General features: G+C 49.6%; 1 protein-coding gene across 2 annotated transcripts; it reads right to left on the bottom strand.

The window, feature by feature from the left end:
* Positions 1 to 1,795: 1,795 nt before the first annotated feature.
* Positions 1,796 to 6,269, bottom strand: LRATD1 (LRAT domain containing 1). Of its 2 annotated transcripts, none has more exons than XM_027966529.2 (2): positions 5,969 to 6,269; positions 1,796 to 5,044 (listed from the first exon to the last, which is right to left on the bottom strand). In XM_027966529.2, the coding sequence occupies exon 2, from the start codon at positions 5,006 to 5,008 to the stop codon at positions 4,115 to 4,117; it is 894 nt and encodes a 297-aa protein (XP_027822330.1). In that variant the 5' UTR covers positions 5,009 to 5,044; positions 5,969 to 6,269; the 3' UTR covers positions 1,796 to 4,114. The 2 variants fall into 2 exon arrangements, with proteins under 2 accessions (XP_027822330.1, XP_027822329.1); XM_027966528.2 differs by having other exon boundaries at positions 6,039 to 6,269.
* Between the last annotated feature and the right edge of the window lie 2,482 nt (positions 6,270 to 8,751).

Here is an 8,751-nt window from a genome sequence, read left to right as displayed (position 1 = left end):
TGTGTACACATATGCAGAGGTGCACATATATAAAAATGTGTACATGTATACATACATATGTGAATATGTCAATATATATCTATATCTACATATATTCTCCAAATAGCCAGCAATTCTCAACAAAAATATTGAGTTGGGTCTCAGACAACAATTTTCTAAACACAGTTCCTGATGTTTCCAGAAACCGGAAAACCTGTGTTTTTCACTTGTGGTCCCTTTATGCATGTGCCAAATCATGTCTAAAAGGCACACCTAACTACATCTCTTCATTTGTTTAAAAAAAGAGAAAGCAAAAGGTTTCAAAAATAGACAAGTAGATAAAAGTACATTAGGGAGCTCTATTATGCGTGCACAGTAAGTATCAATTTCACTGAAATTTGACCCTGCTACATTTCTTAGATAGCAGTGACAATGAATTCTTAGGGGTGTTGAAAGCACACACAATGGATAATCAATAAGGTAATATTGGAAGACAGTTAGGATAAACTGATTACAACACCAATAGTATACTTTTCTGGAAAAAGAATCATTTTCAAACAAAAGTGTTCACCACAGAAACACGACACAAAGAGGAAGTAAACATCAAAATTTCGAAAATCTAGTAAAATCAGGTCACATTGAACTTATAGCTGCCTCTGTGTTTGATGCTCTAATCTAACACAAGTGTTTTCTAACTTTGACTGCTTCAGTTAATAAAATACAGTCATGACAAGCATTTAAAATTTTTAAATATTGAGGAACTTTATATATATAGGTTAATTAATATACTTTTAATTTAAAATAGAAATGCATTACATGTATGTTTTACAAGTTTGTTTGATTTTTTTTTTAAACAAAGAGATATACTTTGGGAATACCAGTTTCAGGACTGGTTTGTTTAAAGTATGCCTAGCCTCCCTTCTCCCCATTCCAGGCTCTTTTTTCCTTAATTACCAAATATGTAGCAAAGCACTCCTTGAAGCAAAAATATTCAGTTTTTTGCTTGTTTGTTTCTAGTTATTTGCTCTTCAGAATAACCTTCTGAAAATGGAGAAAGAATGGGGATCTTCTAAACCACATCACTGACAGGACCAACGACCAGCTCAGGCACACTTTACACCGTAAATATTGCTATGAAGTTCTGTTCTCTTGAAGAAAACTAAAAGCCACTACATTCCTGACTTCTATTAAAATGTCAAGAGGCTTTTTGGCTTAATTTCTGTAATTCTTATAACATCCAGAGAAATTATATTCATTTGTAAAAAAAAAAATCAAGTCTGCTGGTGCCATCTTCCAAGAGAAATGCCACCTTGGTGTCATTCTCATTGTTAAGAACATTCTAAAAATAGACATATTTTCAGCATAAAATATTAGCTAATGTCTTGATAATAGCCTCTTCGTGTTGCACAACGACTGGAATTATTCTGCCACTGGTTATTATTAACATTGACCAATAGGTAATAATTATTTCAGTAGGAACGTGAAGAACATACAGACCTTTCAAGTTCCCTTTGAAACTAGTGTTTTTCTCTTGTGAATCTGTGTAAGTATCGTCGACCCAATCCTTAATAGACCAACATTGTCATGAGTGCTAGTTGGGCTGCCAAACCCATTTGCATTGCTAAGCTAGTGTCAGTGAGCAGCAACCTAAGCGATTCCTCTGTTTTAGTGACCCTCTTATTAAGAGTACAATCAGATTCTATGCCATCAGAGGAAATATATCTCAGTATCAGGTGTGAGAGACCATTGTTTCTTTTGCTAAAGTCCCGCGCTCAGAGTGACAGGTGGAAGACAAAATGTCAAGAAGGAGTCCTGGTTGAACAATTGCTTAGGGTAGTATTTAATACAGCAGAGAACCAAGATACAATAGGACACAGTAAAGGATGTGGGCTGTGTAGACACAATATAGAATTTCGATTTAGGATCCACCATCTGTTATTTGAAAGGTGAATAAGGGAAATAAATGATTTTCAGTTCTCCATACATGCAAAGATAAGTTCATTAATACAAAAGTTTTGTTGTTGTATGTGCTGAAAGAAAAGCATAGGCGTTTAAACATTTTTTAAAAAATAAATCACTCAATAGGCTTAAGAAAAATACTCTAGTTCATAGTTCATTGATCTGACCTTTTGACTCAAGATCAGGGAATGAATCCAGGCTGAAAACCAAAAAAAACAAAACAAAGATGAATCATTTTACCATAAAAAAAAAAAGGCATTCCAGTCTCAGCTAAACTCGACTAGTTTTTATTGCATTATTTTTGAAATGCCAAGAAACTGGCTTTGGCCATAATATTTGCTGTCCAACTAAATCACAGCTGTCAGTATGTGATTGCTTGCAACAATTAGCTAAACACTGTTATTTGACAAATTCCCTTGAAAGGGAAATAGATGCTGGAGGTGTGTCTAACACACACTGAGTCAAGTAACAAGTTAATCAGATGGGGCTGCGCACAGGGAGAGAAGTTAGTAAGTCCTTGCCCAAGGAAGGGGTTTCAAACAACCTTACTGTTTTGAAAACCATATGTTCCTCCTGATCCTTGAAGTTCTCTCCAGTTTTCAGGAATAAACTGTGGGACTGGCTAAAGAGGAGGGGGGAAAAAGCCACCAATTCTACATTCACTTTTTCAGAAGATCAGGGGAAAGGAAGAAAGCAAACAATGCCAATATGGGATGGTATATAACAAGGAGAAATTAACACCATGGAACCTGCTAGCAATTTCCACCGAAGCAGTACACCCCTTAACTGACGGAAATTCATCACAATATACACACTGATTAAAAACTCCACCATTACTCAGGCTGCCCTTAGGGTAAAAAAAAAAAAAAAATGAACCACAATATTCAAAAACAGAATTCTCATAAGGTTTGAGAAAAATAGAGTGAAAAGGCAATGTTAGCTAAGCTCTTAGCTAAATCCACTCTTAATGGCCCCCAGTATTTAAGCTATCATGGATTAAAGCCATGAAAATAAAAATTTCAATTTGAAATTTTATTAGCATGTTGCTAAAATGGTCAATAAAAAACATCAACATGATCGGCTTTGTTGACAAAGTTGGAAAACTGCTCTTTCTGCTTTTAAAACTTTATTTCCACCTCCCCACCTTCTGAGATTTCTGTTATAAACAAGCCAAACGAAACGTACTGGCTATGGTGCTGGAACAATGCTGGTTTCTGGAATGTTGCCATGTCTTCCCCTCCCTCTCCTCCAACCCCTTTAAAAATGTGGTTATTTTGGAAACGCAGCCCTAGGAGGGAGCCATCTAGGGTTGAGAACAGCACCCTCTTGACAAATTCAATTCGCCAACACCTGGCGAACCTTCCCCTTGTCCGGGGTGGGGGGCGGGACCGGTCCTCCTCACCAAAAGAGCTGCGCTTTCAACCTCCTTGGATCTGGAAGGCATTCCTTCTGCCAGCAGGGGAGACTCACAGGCGGATGCGGGTGGGGAGTGGCGTTCGCTTCCCTGGGTGGAAAGATCGGGAGGCAAACTCTAGTTTAGCTCGGAGCCTGGAATAACAATGTCAGGAGACCCGGGGCTGGAGAGCTGGAAGAGTCCCGGGCGGCCTCGGGGTAAACCGACATCCCGAAGTGCTCTCTTGTGGAATTATTCACAAGCGCAGAAGGGACAGGCTCGATTTCTTGGAAATCCTGCCGTCTGGGGCCACATCCATACTGGAGCGGATCGGTGCCCTAACACGCTCGATGCTCACCTCCCACCGGCCTTGTGTGTGCACGTTTGGGCCGCGGTGAAGGTCCCTTTCTAGGAGTGATCGAGGGTCAGTCACTGACCAGTGACTCGCAGGGGAGCCTGGTCCCTGCTCCCCTCGGCCCGTTATCCAATCCCCACTTACAACCCAAGGCGGGTAGCGCACGCTGGGTCTCCCAATACCATCACCACCCTTAGGGTGCTCCGCCGAGCGCCCACCGCCCTCTGGGTCCCCGGGCGAGTTCCTGGGACTTCTGCCATCGCCAGAGAGGTGCGAGGCTGAGGCTGCCGCCTGGGGCGCTGGCCGCTGCCGGCTGCCCTTAACGAGGGGGCAGGGGTGGTGAATCGCTGGCCTGGAGCCCGGGGGCGGGGGAGGAGCCGGGCGCCAGGAGACCGGAGGGGCGGGCGGCTCCCCCCTCCAGACTACTGCTACTCCTTGTCATCCACGAGGTCCGCGAGCTCCTGGAGCACCCGCAGGCGGCCGCTGGCGTCTATGCGGCGCTTCTCGCGGATGAGGTCTTCCAGGCTGTGAAACCTGGCGGTGTGCACCTTGTTGTCGGCCAGGTGCACCTTGAGATAGTACTGCTGCTGCGGGGGCTGCGTGCCGGCCGGCACCTCCCCGCCCGCCTTGAACTCCCGCTTGCCGAAGCGGCACCAGGCGGCGAAGCTCTCGGAGTTCGTCCAGCAGATCTCTTCGCTCTTGAGGCCCAGGTGGCCGCAGGCGTTCTGCACCACCAGCTCAGCCACCAGAGGACGGTAGCGGTACCAGCTATTCACCACCCGGCCCACGTTGGCCGCGCCCGCCTCGTACAGGCTGTCCTGGCGGATCTCGCCTTGGCACAGGTGGATGATCTGCCCGCCGCCCACGTACACGGCCCAGTGCGGGGCGGGCGCGGGCGGCTCCGGCGCGGGCTGCAGCCACAGCAGCTCCAGCAGGTCGCCTGGCTCGCAGAGCGCCGGCAGGGCAGTGACCGCGTAGACGCTCAGGTCGGCGCCCTGCGGGCCGCCGCTCACTTTGGAAAAGATGCATTCCTGGCCCCGAAAGGCGGAGAACTGAGTTTCGTTGAGGACCAGCTGGTGCAGCAGGTGGTGGTGGTGGTGGTGGTGGTGGTGGCGGCTGGGGCTCTCCGGGCAGGGGGCGCAGCCCGGGGGTGCCTTCACGCCGAACTTGTCGGGCTGGCCGCGTTCGTCCAAGTCCTCCTCTTCATCCGAGAAGAAGTAAGCGACCCCGACCCGCAGCTCGTCCTTTTCGATCCCTGACGGGTCTCCGGTGGGCAGCTCGCTGTAGTTGAGGTGGGTGATGCGGTCCAGTTGGTTGCCCATCAATGAGGCGGCGAGGCGAGGGCCAGGAGCGGGGATCTGCGGAAGCACAGGAGACACGCAGAGAACACGATCAGAGTCGCGCCCGGCCCTCCCCAGGACGAGCGGTGGCCCTGGGACCTGGCCGCCCGAGCGCCTGTCCTCGAGTCAACCGTCCCAGCCGAGTGCCCTTTGCCAACCGGGGGCCAGGACTGACACAGAAGCCACCGGTCCGCGGACGGCACCACACAGTCTCAGACCCTGCATAGGAACCCGGGTCCAACTCCCGCAAGAGAAAAGGCAGGAGGGCAGGAGGGTTGGAGGGCGTGCGGGGTCCCGGTGGGAAGGACAGGCGGGCAGAGGCAGCGTGGGAGTCAGGTCAGGACACCCGGGAAAGGAGGGAGGGCTGGGCTGGGAGAAGGAAGGGACGCCTCTGGTCCCAGAGCTTGGAGCAAGCTGCGCTCAAATGTCAGTCCCCACCCTCCCCAGCCCACCCCTCAGTTTTACACTAGATTACACTCCCCGACAGCGCCTCGCAAAATGAGAATCGCACAATGAGAATCGCACACATCACAGGCACTCGCTTGACACCAACAAAATTTTGCACACTTGGGAGTCCAGACGCTGACAGGCTGGTACACTGGTGTGATAATGTCACATGCACACACAATGACAAACCCTCGCGACGACACACTCGGACCCCCACGTTCGCACACAATTCCAATCCCACGCTTGCACGCTCGCCCAGGCACGTACATGCATGCTCTCAGGCACACCTGCCCACACAGGCAGGTGCACTCTGCCCCTGAGTTCTCTTGCCCCCCCCCCCCCCCCCCGCCAGCCGAGTCAATCTGGCTGCGCCAGGGCGAGGCTGCTCTGTCTAAAATAACCTAACAAAGAAGCGAGGGGAGGATGGGGAAGCCGGTGCGGGGTGCATGTGTGCGGCTGTGGGTTGTGTGACGAGGTCCACTTGCAGCCTCCTACCCGGCACAGGGTCCAAATAATCTGATGAAGAAAACACGTTTCCAAGGCAAAGCAAACCGCCTCTTCGTACCCGTGATTTCCCTGCTCCCGAAACCCCAAACTCCTTTAAAGTCTCCTGGTCCCCATGGGTGCCGCGGAGGTGGTGGTGACGAGCGGGTCCTGGGCGGTGAGCGAGGCTGCGGCTCAGTTCTGCCCCGCGTGGATCGGTTCGGTGCGGTCCCCGGCGCGGTGCCTGTGCGCCTGCCGGTCGGCGGTGGCAGGGGCGCCGGCTCCACCTGGGCAGTCCAGACTCTGTTCTGCTTTCGTGCAGCCCAGCGGACGACTCTTAAGTAGCCGAAGCAGCTGGTTCCAGGGCCCGCCCCGGGACGCGCTCATTGGCTGGGGCGAGTGCCCAGGTCCCGTCAATCTTCGCCGGAGGGGGCGGGGTGCAGGGGCGGGTCTCCGGTGCGCGCCCCGCCCCGCCCCCGCGCACCGGAGCGCGCGCCGCCCTCGGGAGCGAGGTGTGAGCGCCTGCCGGGAGCGCGCGAGGGGCGGCCCGCTTGCTTCCGCGCCAGCAGCTGCTGCTACGGATCGTAACCGAGCGCACCATCCTCCCGGAATGGTACTCTGCCCGGAAGAACAGATCCCAGCAGTGAAGCTGATTCTGGGGGTGAAAAATCCCCACTGCACCCCGAGCACTTGGCTCCGCCCCAGGGCGAGGAACGCCATTGTCAGAGGCGGGCACCTGGGGCCCTGCTGGGGACCCCTGACCCTGGGTTCCTGAAGCCACCTGGACTAGTCTTTGGCACACAGGCACAGACGTTTTTCCTGCTGGGCGCCGATGCCTTTGAAATTGCGCCTGCGAGTTTTGGCTCCTCTCCTTTGACCCGCTTGAAACTGCTGACCTAGCACTGGCGCCTGATTTAAATAGAGCGCGGGTCAAATGCGAATGAAAAGTCTGACCCCGACGAGCCTCCTCCCTGACTGGGCCTGAATTTGGCCCCCAATGGTCTGTCTATGAAAGGGGCGCATCAGGAATGCCTACAGTGGGACCCAATCTTTTTTTTTTTCTTCAAACAACCCCTGCTGCTGCTACTGCTGCTAAGTTGCTTCAGTCGTGTCCGACTCTGTGCGACTGCATAGATGGCAGCCCACCAGGCTCCTCCGTCCCTGGGATTCTCCAGGCAAGAACACTGGAGTGGGTTGCCATTTCCTTCTCCAGTGCATGAAAGTGAAAAGTGAAAGGGAAGTCGCTCAGTCGTGTCCGACTCTTCGCGACCCCATGGACTGCAGCCCACCAGGCTCCTCCGTCCATGGGATACTCCAGGCAAGAGTACTGGAGTGAGGTGCCACCGCCTTCTCCTTTACAGCCCCTAGAAGTGCCATTGCTAAGGGATTTTTCGTGGGAGAAGGATATCTAGCTGTAATTAATGACTGCATTTCTGGATGGAAGGTTAATGAATGTGCTCTGGATATTGGATGCTAAAGGATTACTTTCATACCTGTGAAATTTTAGAACAACAGTTTGAAAAGCTTATGATGGCAAGACTTGAAGCGTTCTTAGACATCTAGTTCTACTTTCAAGGCTGGTCTCTTGCAGCTTCTTGGTGGATCCCAGCCTCTTTCCACAGGGAGTATTGGGTGCTTCCTCTTTTTGCCTCCTTGGCAGCTGGTACACTTTTATAGCGCTTACCCCTGTTTCATTACAAACCTCTGTTAACTTTCTTCCTGTTTACAAAGTGAATAACTTGAGGACTGACTTGTGTTTCACGCTACTTTGTATTGTGGGCCTTTTTTACAGTACCGGTATAGAATGGTTTTCATCAGCAGTAAGGAAAATGAAAACAGCCAACAAGTATTGACCATTTACAAGTTACTAGGCACTATGTTTTGAGGTTTAAGTAAATGACTTAATCTCCCTGCCTCTAAAGTGACAAGTGAGTGAAAGTGAAGTCGCTCAGTCGTGTCCGACTCTTTGCGTCTACCAGGCTCCTCTGTCCATGGGATTTTCCAGGCAAGAGTACTGGAGTGAATTGCCATTTCCTTCTCCAGGGGATCTTCCCAACTCGGGGATCGAACCCAGGTCTCCCGCATTGTAGACAGACGCTTAACCGTCTGAACCACCAGGGAAGTCCTGCCTCTAAGGATTCACTAATATTCCCATGGCAACGAATGAGAAACTGAGGCCCAAACACCCATATCAACAATCTATCCAGGGCCTATAGGTTTTCAGGACTGGTCTTGAACCTTGTTCTACTGTTTATTGAATGAATAAAATCTTGTTGTGTAAGGTAAGCAAACTGGTATTCCAGAGAAGTTAGCTAATTGGCCCCAGATTACATGAGGACTAATACATATTACAAATTTTTTTTGGTAGATTATTCTGCTTAAATATTTTTCAGATTGCAGAGTCTCCTGCTCATGTGTGATTTCTGAAAATTTGTGTATACCCCACAACCTCCAAATATTGTGATTTATCAAATTAGATGCTTAATAAGTATTGCTGAAAAAATGGTTTTCAAATGACCATCTGTACACATTTGATGTATATGAATCTTTTGGAAAACTTGGCCATTGCCCATGTAGGAGTTATGAGAATACGAGCTACCATCCTTGGAGCTGACCACAGCTTGTGATGACATTTTTTAGACTTGCTATAAATAATAAACAACTGATTTAGGCCCTGTAATCAAGAGAATTGAACAAGTAGCTTCAGAGATCAAAAATGAGTTATTGGCCTGGTTATAAACTGGACTTCAGGGATCTCTGGGAGAAGTATCTGAAGAGTTCATTACTGGTGTCTG

This window comes from Ovis aries, chromosome 3 (genome assembly GCF_016772045.2).
Source record: "Ovis aries strain OAR_USU_Benz2616 breed Rambouillet chromosome 3, ARS-UI_Ramb_v3.0, whole genome shotgun sequence".
In the NCBI taxonomy this organism is placed as follows: Eukaryota; Metazoa; Chordata; class Mammalia; order Artiodactyla; family Bovidae; genus Ovis; species Ovis aries.
The sequence above is the reverse complement of the archived record's forward strand: the minus strand, read 5'-3'. Positions and strand labels throughout refer to the sequence as shown.